The following is a 13,326-nucleotide window of genomic DNA, read 5'->3' on the forward strand; positions in this document are numbered from 1 at the left end:
CTGAACTGAACACATTTACACACACAATCCCAACTCAAAGACGGTTTAGTAGCCGCATGCAACCCCAGCTATTCTGTACTAGAGTATTGATCTCCTTTTCCTCTTTCTATTTAAATACAGACTCAAAGTCTTCCCTGAAAGTCTCAATCTAGTACATAATACAGGCTCACAAGTCTCCCAGCGCTCCACTACAAACCTAGCTTCTGATCACCTTAGGTTTTCATAGTCCTTAGGGACCCTGAATTATCTGCATAAAACTAGGAGAAGAAGATGATTATGTACGTGCTTCAGGCTTAGTGTGCAACAGACAGACATCCAGATGGGTAAAAATAGTAAAACTTTCAGAAAGACGAAGAGTACTGGTATTGCAATTCTTCTTCCAATGAAAAGTATTCATGACTTTAATTGTCCATGTCAATGTGAACAGCATCACTTTGTCAGCTCCAGCCTAATTCATTCACATAATTCTCCCAGCACATGAAAATGTATATATTTACTTTTTTTTTTAAATAATCAAATACAATATATTTTTTTCAATAACAGGAGAAATGGTGCAAGAGATGAGGCAAAAATGTATGGAAAAATTCACTTTTGACCAATGTTTTATCCTTTAAACCCCAAAGTGGATTCAGTATTAAAATCAAAGCACTCTTAAGTATATTGTGAAATATTTACAGCTGTTATTACTGCCTGATTTATGTGTGCCAGAGACCAGATTATTCAGACTGGTTTCACAAGCAATATGTTAGTAAACAGGATTTTGTTTGGTAATTGTATTAAACATGTCCACTGGAATTAATTACAAATGGTATTTTACTGTACTTGATAAAAGCACTAAGCAGCAAGAAATAATGATGGCAAAAAAAAAGAAGTCTCCTCTCATTTTCAGTAAAGCTTTCCATGTGAAAATCTGTCAACATGAAAAGTTACTGCTTGTAATTAAAGCCAGGCTTCAGTTCAGTAATATGTTTACATGTTATGTTCCAGAAGGGAAAAAATGCAATTGAATTACTCTCCTTAAAGCCTGCGGTTCACAAACACATGGTCTGCTCTGAGCACGCTACTAATGTCGACTCCTGCAGTCTGGGAAGAAAAAAAAATAATAACTAAAAAAAAAATAAAAAAAAAATCAGCCAAACCTCACGCCACATTTGAGAGTTTTGTACTATTAACATGGTTTGTTACGAGTTTAAGAGAGCTCTCCAGATGTGCTTGCAGGATTTTTGCTCTGGGTATGCCTACCCAGATCAGATATTTAAGCTCCGCTCTTGTCAGTACTTGTACAAGGTTTCACTAATGGACTGATAACAGCAAAGAGGAGGTGGAGAAGTCTGTGAGAATGACAGCAAGGAGCTAATTACCCTTCTGCTTCAGCTCTCACATTAGCTTACTAAACATCCCTTAGACGGCCTCCACAATGACTTTATAGCACAATATCTGTTTTCAAAGATGACTTCAAGACAACTTTTCAGAATTATACTGGGTTCAAATTGCAAAACTGGGTGCTAAGTGGTGCTCCAGGAGAGGATTCCAGTTTGCTGGCTGCTTTTGAAGATGAGTCCATTTCCACTCTTTCAACATTTGTCATGCTTCCTTTCTTTTTAATAAACACACACCATTTTCTCACCATCCCTCTGTATCCTTTTTCCTGTACGTAAGTGGTATGTGTAAGATGCTATTTGCTGTGGAAATAGTTAACTAGAATTTAGGACCAAAGGCATACAAACATTGTATATTGACAAGTTTAAATGCTCTCACATTACATGAGACATATTTCCTAAACAGACAGCAAATAAACTCCCCCCCCCATGGCAACCCAATGCTCTACATGACAAAGCTTGTTACTAACTTCAGTAGAAAATGTTCCTGAGCAAGGTCATAACATATTTCATGGTAAAGAACCAAACAGATAAGCAGTTCAGTGGTTATGCAGTGTTACAGAAGTCTGTATGCTGAATTTGCTAATTTAGCTTCAATTCACAAACCTGACACTCACTGCTTCTCTTTTAACTATTTTTGTTTCCTGTTAATGCAGCCAGATGGGAACTTCAGTATGATTACAACTCTCCCTACTTTAATATGAACTCTTCATCTTACTACTATCAGATGACATTTGCTTTCCTTAATGTACATACATTTAAAAAAATTACAGAAGTGCTATTGCCACATTACATGAAAAATTCCATTGTACATTTAGCTGACATAGCATCAGCTGCTGTTTAAACTGGGCTTAGCTAATGGACTTTTAATGTCAGTGGGGTTATGTGCAGTTACTGGCTATTAGCAGGAACGGGCCCTTTCTATAAAAATCACTTTTCCTCAAGCATGTTGTTTGAACATTCCTTCCTCTGATTTAGTGACTGTCACCAAATACAAAACAAATGCAAGGACGCTGGAATCTACTGTTATCTTTAAAACCAACTTAACCTCAACCCGACATCCACAAACAAAATACACATCTTGCATTGGTGCTGGCAGATATAAAACTTTAAGGACAAAAGACCAAATTTTCCTCATGTTACTCAGATGTAAATCCCAAGCAACCCAGCAAAACTAATGAGATAGTAAGAAAAACATGATGTAGGTACTGTCATTAGTTGATTTCCCCAAGAGAAAGGATTTTTTAGCAAAGTTTTAGCAGATGCGTACTCCACGGCATGTCACTTTGTCATGTAAAATCAGTTTTCTTTGTAAATGGTTCTTATAAATGCAAATCTAAGACTTTCTGCTGGAGATTGCAAAATGATAGACACATTTACAACGCAAGTAAATGAACTAGTACTTTTCTTCTCAAGATTTGGTAGATTTTATCCAATAAGCTATGTTTACTACACAGAACTAATATATAAAAGAATTAGCAGAAAAAAAAAAAAGATTACTCATGCAGAAATACTGCAGGACACTGAAAGCACAAAAACTAGCAGAAACTGAAGATTTTGCCTTTGTCAAAAGACACATGGTGCTACTCATTCTACTACCTAGCCCAGGATAATCATCACTTTTATTACCAGCTGTTACATTTATAACTCCAGCCTCAGAAGCCTGAGTACGCTTTTACAGTAGCAGAGGACTTCAGTTAAAAACAACAGAACGCTGAGGCAGGTAATCGCAGGCATTCACCCGTGTGTGATAGACATTTATGCAGGTATCTGCCTACAGTTGGTGGCATCTGGCTGTCAGTGTTCCTACTGTAGCAAAACCCAAGAAAAGAAAAATTGCCTGGAAGATCCTCACCAACTGATTTTCAAGTAAGACATGGGTATTAATCTCTGTACAGCTAAGCCATATCACTATATGTAAGAGGAATGGAAAGCCATGAAAGTATTCAAATTAGTGAGGTTAAAAATAAACAAAACATACAAAAAAAAAATTGGCAGCAAAAACCAAACAAACAAAAAGGCTATATTAAGGTCCGTATATTCGTGAGTCTCACTTTACTATGCTGACATTTTTTTATTTTTTTTATTTTTTTTATACAAAACAGCCGCTATGTCTTGTCTCTGAAATTAATGGAGCTATATATTTTGTTGGCCACAGCCTGGACTTGTGTAAGTCTATCCTTGATTTAAGTACAGGGAAAAAAAATAAATGAAAACAAAAGTAAACTGACACCTCTAAGTTCTGAACTTTCTAGCTATAAACTTTCTAGTTACTCAGTAATAACCAAGAAATTAAGAACTTCCTACTTGCTAAGACACAGCTATTTTAAACGAGAAAGACAAGGGAAACCAGCACTCGTATTCTTGTCAGCAGAGATGTGCTGCATAAGAAGAACACTGTGTTTTATTTTAGCAAGTGACTGAAAAAGTTACCCTCACCTTCAGAAACTGGTGAGGAAGCAGAAAGGAAGTCCCTAAGCTGTGTTTGTAACGTCTGTGTGAAAGGAATTTTTAATGGGGATGATGATTTGCCAAAAACCACTGCAGCTTTTGGGCCAAAAAGCTTACAGCAAGGAATACTGGTAATTCATGAGCCAATTCAGCAAGAACACTGCTGGTACCAGGGCATATTCTTCACCATTTAATTATAGCCCCATCCCTTAACTGGACAGAACTCTGATTTTTCCATAGTTAACTCATTTTCAGATCTGTGGCAAACAAGAGAAAAAGGAAATTTTATGTCCTACTAGTTGAAAACACCAGTGAGTATTGTCCTAAACTTAGAACAAAAGCTCAAGCCACAGAGATTACACTTCAGTCTCAGTGACTGCAGACCATCCAAAATTTCAGACTGAGCGCCTCACTGCTACATACACAGCTCTGGTTGCTGCTGAAAGCTGTTGATGCTGTACAATTGAGAGGTGAAAGGAATACATCTGTTAATTCTGAGAGCAGCTGGCAGAACTGGGAGACATATCAATAACAGAGAAAATTAATTCAGACTAAGTGTGCACGTGCATACCTTGAATTATTCTCAGCAAACAGAAGTAGATCTGTTACAGTTCATATAGGTAAATCCAATGCACGAGAACAGTATTAACCTCACTTGCTATTCTGTCCCACTTCTCATTCCCTCCTTTAGGTATGACTGAACTGCAATTAACCTTATTCAGGGAGACTACATCCTTATTTTCTCTCAATATGTAAACTTCCAGTATAAACACGCATGTTGGAACTGAAGAAGACAAGCAATACATCTATGCAATACATAAATACACCAAATACCACAGGAGAACAGCAATTCACACTCCAATTGTTATTCAACCAGTTTATAGTTATAACACAGCTCTCAAAAACTCTCTGAATGTCTAATAATCTTGTGGTGATCTCTTCTTGCTGCCTCACATGAAATGTACTAAATTCAAGCAAAGGAAAAACGAGGAGTTCAAACAGGTTTCCTAAACGCACATAGAGGAGTCAAACTCTTTTGACAGATAAGTTAAAGCTTACTTGCCTGTTTCACCCTGTCTAGCTGATGAAATTCAAGATCTCTCAAAAAATCACATCCACTACTCAGGGGACCAAGGAAAATGAAGGCTTTCCTTTCTCTCAAAGGATACACTGTTAATCCACAGAGCTTAACGTTTCAACCTCTCACTCAATACGAGACTAAGAAATAAAGCTACTTTACTTCTTGAAAATAACTAAAAAGGGATTGGGAGGAACTACCTAACAAGAAAATTCTCAGCTGTTGCCAGACCAGTAAAATCTTTCCAAGCTCCTTAGCATTATTGTTGATAATGTTACCTCCAAGAGAGAAAAAAAGATACTGATTTAATTGCCTAGGCAACCTGAGCTCTGGCAACTCATAAGGCAACAGGGTGTAAGTCGCTTCATTCAGTTGAATATGATATTCCTGAATTGCAGATTTAAACAAAACAAATCCACCCAAAGCAGTGATCCTTATTCCATTTACAGCAGCACTGCTGTTACCCACTGGAACTGCTATCACTCCTTGCAAATGTAGGCTGTTTGGGATAATTTCACTGGTCTAACCAAGCCCATTTTAAACACTTGCCAATGTAAATTCAGAGCTCCCACAAAGCATCCCTGTTCTGAGCAATGGCATATGGTTTTGCCCTTCATCTTTTAGGCATTTTTTGGGGTGCCAGCATATATAAACAAATTGTTGGGTAGACCTGGTAAATTCAATTTTAGGAAAGCATCTGAGAGCCTTCAGCACAGCATTCCCACCATAGTATCCATCTTTGGGATTTTCAGATGAGGAGAAGGAGGGACTGAAAAAAACATCATCTTCAGCATTCACAAACCTCTGGTTCTCAGGCTGGTTCCCATACACATTTACTCCACACTCTTCAGCAATTCATCTAACATCTCTCCACCAAACAGCAATAAAACACAGCTCTCCTCCCAGTTCAGCAAGGTGAATTAAAAATCTTGTTAGTGCAATGTAACCAATGAGAAACTCTCACTATCTCTAGCAATGCAAACATAGCAAAACCATCCTAAAGAGGCAATTATAGATGTTCCTCATGTGGGGTGCCACCAGTTGATGTGTGCATACACAACTTCTTTGCTACCTTCTCTTTATTGTTCCAGTGCAGACCTCATAACAAAGGAAAGTGAGAATTTGGAGAGGCACAGAGCACTGCACTATATATATATAGAAAGACCCTACTTTTATGGGATTTCTGCACCTATGCAAGCTAGAGCAGCAGGGAGAGGTGTGTTTGGGGACTGGCAAAAACACCCCCCTAAACCCAGTGCTGCCTGTCCTTTCTGAGGCAGGCACTGTGGCCAAGTTGTGTTTCTCCACCTCAATCTGCATAAGTCAAATCAGTGACATATAAAAGGAGCACAAGACCTAGGAAGTGCTGCAAATACATGCCTTAACCTGTGTTGAATCAGGACTGTAAGTCAAGCTTTATAGTGAAGCTTTCCACAAATCTGGTTGGAATATTTTTATAAATGTAAAGAAGAATGAAAGCTGTTATTGTCTGAATATTCCATAATGTCTAACATTTTTATTTTCACTGAACATCCAGGAGACTTTTATAGAGGCAAGGAAAAAAAGAGTTTGACCAGCAGAACAAATATTTGGTATGTTACTGACCTTTTTGCTAAAAGAACTGAATCCTTTCTGGTTTTGATTAAGGTTTCTTGTTGGGGGGAGGTTTCTTGAAGGGTGTCTCCCCCAAGCAAATAAACAAAAATTATTATTCTCCTCCCCTGCCCCAATAGAGTTTTCTGCATTGATAAATTTTTTAAGTGAAACTGCTTTTGCCCAGAGCTTTTAGGTAATAATGTGCCAAACTATAAAGGGACTCCCCAAATCCCAGTGTTTGGTGAATTAGGGGGAAATCCCATTTTTCCTGTTGAACACAAGTGATTGGGGATAAAGTTAGGAAGGCAAACAGGAAGCTGCTCTGATGATGACTATCTGGGGGAGAGGGGAATGCTGCACAAGAGCATCTCCAAGGTTATGACAAGCTGGGAAATCCTTTAGCAGCTCTTGCCCACTACTCTGAACCACAGTGCCTGACTTGTGAATGCTGCTTGAAATTGCAGAGCCAGCCTTGAAGAAAGCAACTGGAACACACTACACTTTGTGGCTTCATTTCACCTTTTTCTACTAGTGTGTATGCCTATGGCTTACAGTCACTTCTGTGCCACATCCCTACCTTAGAAAGATGAATCTAAATAAAACAAACAAATACCAACCCACAACCCACGCTCTGCAAAATGTTTAAGCACACCTACTACAAATACAAAGACAATACTGAATAAATCCTCTCCCTGTCACACTGCCAGAATTTGGGGCTGGAATATTTGCAGATGGCCCTATTATATTAAGCACAGGGTAACAAAGTATGTGCAAAATTAAGGAGAATTCTGTTGTTCCTATTTGCTCAATGCTAGCTGCTTCACAAACATTTCCATTTTGAACATAATTTCAAATGTTCACTTACAAATGAAGCCAGTTAAGTCTTCTTTTGGATACAGCTGGCCTCCCAGAAGACTTACTGCCATTTCCTTCAGATCAACTCTTGGATAATGTTATGATGGAGAGCTCTAGGGGCACTGACTCCCAAGACCAGACTCTGCTGAGCATACACAATAAATCACCTAAAACACCACCACCATCCTTCAGCCCTTGGAAGCGGTCAGAGCTGAACTGTGCCTCTGTACAGCATTATTCTGCAGCTCTGCAGACAGAGGTCATAGTTAACTGGAAAACCACCACTTGCCTTTTATTCCTTACACTGCATCCTTGACTTATGCTTTAAAGCTCGCACTGGTTTGTATCTGTGAGTCAAATGTCAAAGCAGAACTAGCTAATGAAAACGACAGGCGACGTAATTATTACTGTATTGGCACTGGTGCCAAGATTGCTGCCTGCTAAACTTGAATACCTCCACTGGGTGGCCAGCAGCACGCACACTTCACAAACATACACACTGCTCTCCCAACCCAGATGGGAGGACATGGGGATGGGAAAAGAGAACACCTTTCTTTTCTATAGCACCATATATATAGTTACATGAAACACATTGCACTGGCAGAGCACCCATGATTAAACTAACCTTTATTTCAAGGATATGACGTGTTTTAGATGACAAACCAAAGATCCAAATGCTTGAGATTCACACTGAGTCAAATCATCTGTCTAAATTGCAGTAAACAGTCTGCTACTTTGAGTAACATACTCAGAAATTCCCCAACGTTAGAGCAATTACAAATATTTTTCTGATTATCTACAAAAGCAACTTTTATGTGTCTTTTTCCAGAATTCAGGAACCAGGTTCCTCAAAAGTCCAACAAAGTGAAGTCCTAAAAGACACCATAAAGGAAGAAACATGGCCATAAGCTGTAGGTTACTTCAAACAAGACTTCCAGGCTGGCAATGCAAAATATGTGTAGCTTCACTTTTCAAACTAGTTCTACCCAGTGTTTTACATATACACAAAATTCTGACCGTGTACAGTACAGAAATATCCAGCTACTGTTCTACCAGCATGAGCTCCTCTCATGTGCCATGAGAACTGATGTTGCATCTTATCCCATTCAACTGGACAGACTGACTGTCTCAAAACATCAGTCTCTACTTGTACCAAAAAAAAAAAATAATAAAGATATTTATTTAAAATGCCTGATAAATATAATCCACATGTTCTCCTCTCTTGCTTTGCAGACCAGCTATGGAACTGATTTGCCTGTCTTTGGAACACAGTTCTCAGATGTACTGTATTTGGAAAATTCAATTAGAAAAAATCTTTTTAATATGGTTAATGCTCTTTCCTGTTTCTGACTTTTTTACACACAAAGCTAGTCACAAAGTGCAGTGAATAACCAGGGTTTTGAGACCACTACAAAAAAACAAGCAAACGAAAAAGTCATGTGCTGAACAATGCATGTAAAATGACTGGGTGTAAAAATGTTGCATGATTGTGGAAATGTTGAGAAACCATAAATGCATTCTTACTATACTGAATAATGGCAAGAATAGTAATGCTGAAAATTCATCAGAAGGGGGCTGTATTTGATGCATACACTTCTGTGTTATTTTTTTCTGAAACTGTCGTAACCAGCTGGCTAAAGACTGGACAGACAAAAGCACAGATTCTGACTCATTCATTCCCATGGAGAAACTCCCTCCACAATGGAGGGATCTCTGCACTTCATTCTAATCCTGCTGAAACTGCCCCTCAGCCAGCCAAGGCCTCCCAGTGGGCCACCTTGCTCCCTGGGAAGCCTCTGCAGCACTAAAATGCTACTGGGGGCAAGCAAGGGCTGCAACATCTGGCCCAAACTCATGAACACCACTGAAATCTGCAAGAGCACAACACTTGAAAACAGATTAATGTTCCAAATTGGTTTATCTGTTCACAGTGCAATGCTCCTTGGCTTTACTGATGCAGATGCTATTACATTCACACGATCAAATACAAGTGGTCCATTGATACATCAAGAAAATTAAGCCTGTTTCTCCCTTATTTTCTACAAGATGCATGTAGTTTTTTAATCGGGAAGCACATCCCCAAAAGGTTCATACATTCACATGTTGTGTTTCACTTTTTCCGCACCAAGCATTTTCAAACTGCTGCTGTTGGTAATAAGGAGTATGCTGGGGTAGGACAAATATCTGCACATATGGCTCTTTTACAGTTTTCTTCTTAAATTATCACTTTAATTTAATTAGGTTTCAGAGGTTAAGCATAAGAAAATGCACTTTCATTGTAAAGGAAGAAATGAGACAAAACCTCATTCACATGCAGCCCCTTTAACTTCAACTTTTCTACCCATCTCTTCCGCATTATTATTAGCCCATGAAGCTGGCGGGACCACACTGACCACTGCAGGTAGGCATTTCAGCTCTTCTTTTGTCCCACCCATCTTTGAAAAAAGAAAGGGGCTGTGGAGCAAAGTCCTTTTTACGTCCAAGGAGAAGAGAAAGTAGGGAAGCACAACAGCTGAAGCACAGTCTCTGCTGACAGACATAAGAAGGGAAAGTTGCTCTGACGGCAGATGGCACCAAGACGCTGAGCACAGCTTGGTCTGGAGTTGACTGTTCTTTTCTCTTGCATGTTGGGATGCCTGGATTCTCCTTCTAATGGGGCTTTTTTAATATATAGCAATATAATGAATGTAACAAACATCACATTCAAACTGATTTTGGCTTGATAATTTCCCTGGCCTCTTTCACTCCCCTTTAAAAATTACAGGCTCTCTCTAACATTGGGACCATTTCCTGTTCTCTCCTGATAACAACGGAAAAATACTTAAGACAGCTTCAGATAATAAGATAAGAAATGCTAATAAAAAAGTGTATTTAGGTCTGCTGAACGGTTTACAGGAGGATTCTGGGATGCAATGATATGAATCTCTCTGCAAGGGAGCGTGGGGGCCGATCCACCAAGCACTCAATTGATACATTTATTTTCCAAGAGGCAATGGAAAGGAAAAGCATTAAAGCAGAAGCCCCACAATGCCCACGGCTTCCCTAGCCAGCTTCAAAAGATAAAGCTGGTTTGGGAATGGAGAAGCAAAGCAAAATAAGAAATAGCACTAGGAGCAAGTACTGGGGGAAAAAAAAATGCACTTCCTTCCACGCCTCTTAAAATTATAACTGTGTCAGTGTTTGCTGGTTGAAGACAGCCACCCCTTTAAGCCTTTTTTTTTTTGCTGTTGTGTTTGCTTTTCAAAGCATCACATAGGATGATTGAATTGTTTGCACAATTAAAACCATGTCAGCTGGCTCCAGACCAGCTGAAAATCAGAAAAGACCAAGGCTGATTTGGAGAGTGCCACATTTTCCATTTCTGCTCCTTTCAAGGGTCTGTGAATGAAAGAACTAGGTGAGGGGTTCCACCACAGAAAAGATTGACCAACTGGGTGATGACTTTGGATAATGAGGTTGCATAAGAATCATTTTAATATTTGTGTATTTTGGAAACATAGAAACAAAACAGCATTAAAACTTTGCCCGTGAGATATAGTAAGAAAACTTCCTGAAGAGGGCACAGTTAAACTGTTGATTCATTGCCTTACAGAAGCACTATGCATACATAAATGAAGTTCACCAAGACAAACACCAATCAGAAAATCCCTCAGCTCTGGGAAGGATGCCAAAGCCAGGTCTGCACCCAAATTCTGCACCCACATCCAACAAACAGGAAACAAAAATAAAAGCAGCTGTGGAAAAATGAGCCAAAACCAAATGACTTTCTCCCTCAGTTTTCCACCCAGTTGTGGAAAGTGTGACATGGCAAATGATGGGAAATATTGCTAGAGACCTCTCCTGCCTTTCTTGGTCCCAACTCACGCCCCCTGCCCTTGTCCCTAAGCATGCACACAGCACTCTGCCATTACATTATGAGCACATGGCAGCGGGTGCAGGATGCCCTGCAGCGGGCAGACATGGAGCAGCAGGTCCCCGTGTCCTGCCAGCAGGACATCAGGCTCCTTGCTGCTCCAGGTCCTGCTGCCTGAGGGGATCTTCTCAATCCTCAGATCTGCACAGACATGAAGCCACTGACATTTAGGTCTGCACGCACATAGTGCTAATAAAACCTCAAAAAACAGAACATCAAGCCCCAGCTACGTCCAACAGGAAAGCAACCGAGGAAAAAAATGATGCAGAAAGGTGATATGATGCATAATCGGGTTTTGTACTTCCATTTTCTACAGTCTCTTTTTCATGACCAGGTTTCCGATATCCCTGCGAGATAAATTCCTGGTACACTGTGGAAACATAACCAAGGACGGAGCAAGTACCAGCGGGTAAGGATTAATGGGGTTAAGGTAAAGAAACGATGCATACTGCATCCCAGCACCCTGCCGGGGACAACGGGAACCAGAGCGGGTGGCAGCATTCCCAGGCCAAAGGCTGGAGAGGAGGAGGCTGCGATGGCTGGGAGAGAGCATGGGGTCGGGCTGCGAGGCCGTCTCTAGTGCCTCTTGACTGAAGTGATGGGGGGGAAACCAGCGTACTTCCACTTGCACTATGCTGACATCTCCAAATCAAAGCTTTGCTGCACGTTGCTGTTTCTCGGTAGCAAGTATGAAACACGCGATCAGCTTCTGACAATTCCTTTCTCTCGCTACCAACGTAACCGGGAATTTGCAAGAGCTTTAACGAACCCGCACATCCTGCTACGTGCTGTGTGCTGCCCACACGCAGCAGCAACCTCTCTCCCCTCAGTGCTGAGGAGCTCGTAGAAAAGTATTTCCCAGCAGAAGCCATCATTTCCACTTCAGCTCGAACTCTCGGGAAGAGAGGAGAAAAGCACCGAGAAAGTTTTATCTGGCAGCAGAAGCAGCCTCCCGCTGTGCCTGCCTGCAGCAGCCGCTCTGGGGCGAACCGAACCGGGGCTCTTTATGATTGATGCTCCAGACACCGCGGAACGCATGGAGCCACTTTCACTTTGATGGGGGAATTTGCACACAAGCTCGGAGAGAAACAGACTTAGTAAATGCGTTCCGCAGCCCCCTACCCGGCGAAAATAAAACAGTAACATATAATAAAGATACCACACACGCGGTAATTGCCTTCGGGTCCATCATGCTTCAAGAAAGAAGCAGAGCGTGGGAGAAGCGGGTCTCCCAAAGACCTCTGCAGAGGGGTTGGAGCGGCCGCAACGGCTCCCACTTGCTATGCCTGCGGAGCCCCCAGCCCCACCGGGTCCCATCCAGCCCCACGGCGGCTCCCCCCCGCCCCGCTCCCGGCTCGAGACCCCGGAACGGGACGGGGCAGCCGCCCCGCTGGCCGTGCACCGCCGGCTCGCCCCGCCCGCCGCCCCCGCAGTCTCACCTTGCGCGGCGGAGCCGGGCCGGCTGGCCCCCAGGACGGCCAGCGCGGGGAGCACCACGCTGTGCAGCAGGTATCCCATTCCCAGCCCGCAGCGGGCCGCCGTGCCCTCCAGCCCTTTCCCCATAGCCGGGCGGTAGCGCGGAGCGGTGCTTCTCGAAGCCTGCTCAGCCGCCGGCGGCCCCGTCCCGGCGCGGAGCCCCGCAGGCGCTCAGGCTGCGCGGAGTGCGGCGGGGCGGGGGGCGGCGGGGCACGGGCGCGGCATGGCGGGGCGCGGAGCGGAGCCCGGCGGAACGCTGCCTTCCCGCGGGTGCCTCGGCTCGAAACGGCGCGGCTACCTCCAGCCCGCGGGGCGGGGACGGGTGGGGGCCGGGCAGGGCCGGGCTGGGAGAGGGGCTGTGCCGCCCGCCTGCGCTCAAATGCGAGCCGGAGCCGAGGAGCGAACCCAGAGGGAAAGGGGCGGGGGAGGCTGGGAACCACCCGCCGCAGCCCTGCCCCGCTCCCCCTGCACGGATGCAGAAGCACACACATGCACACTACCGAACGCAAACAGCCCTCCCCGATCCGGCTGGAGGAGCAGGGGGAAAGGCTGCCCCAGGAGGGGGTTCGGGAGCCCCC

General features: G+C 42.7%; 1 protein-coding gene across 2 annotated transcripts in view; it reads right to left on the reverse strand.

Annotated features, from left to right (window-relative positions):
- UNC5C (unc-5 netrin receptor C) overlaps window positions 1-13,085 on the reverse strand; it is a 237,948-nt gene extending 224,863 nt beyond the window's left edge. For both annotated transcript variants that reach the window (XM_085222923.1, XM_085222922.1), the window contains exon 1: window positions 12,712-13,085. In XM_085222923.1, coding sequence (XP_085079049.1) covers window positions 12,712-12,835 — 124 coding nt within the window. In that variant the 5' untranslated portion in view covers window positions 12,836-13,085. The remainder of the gene's footprint in view (window positions 1-12,711) is intronic.
- Window positions 13,086-13,326: the final 241 nt, after the last annotated feature.

This window comes from Meleagris gallopavo, chromosome 4 (assembly GCF_905368555.1).
Source record: "Meleagris gallopavo chromosome 4, MGAL_WU_HG_1.1, whole genome shotgun sequence".
NCBI classification, from domain to species: domain Eukaryota; kingdom Metazoa; phylum Chordata; class Aves; order Galliformes; family Phasianidae; genus Meleagris; species Meleagris gallopavo.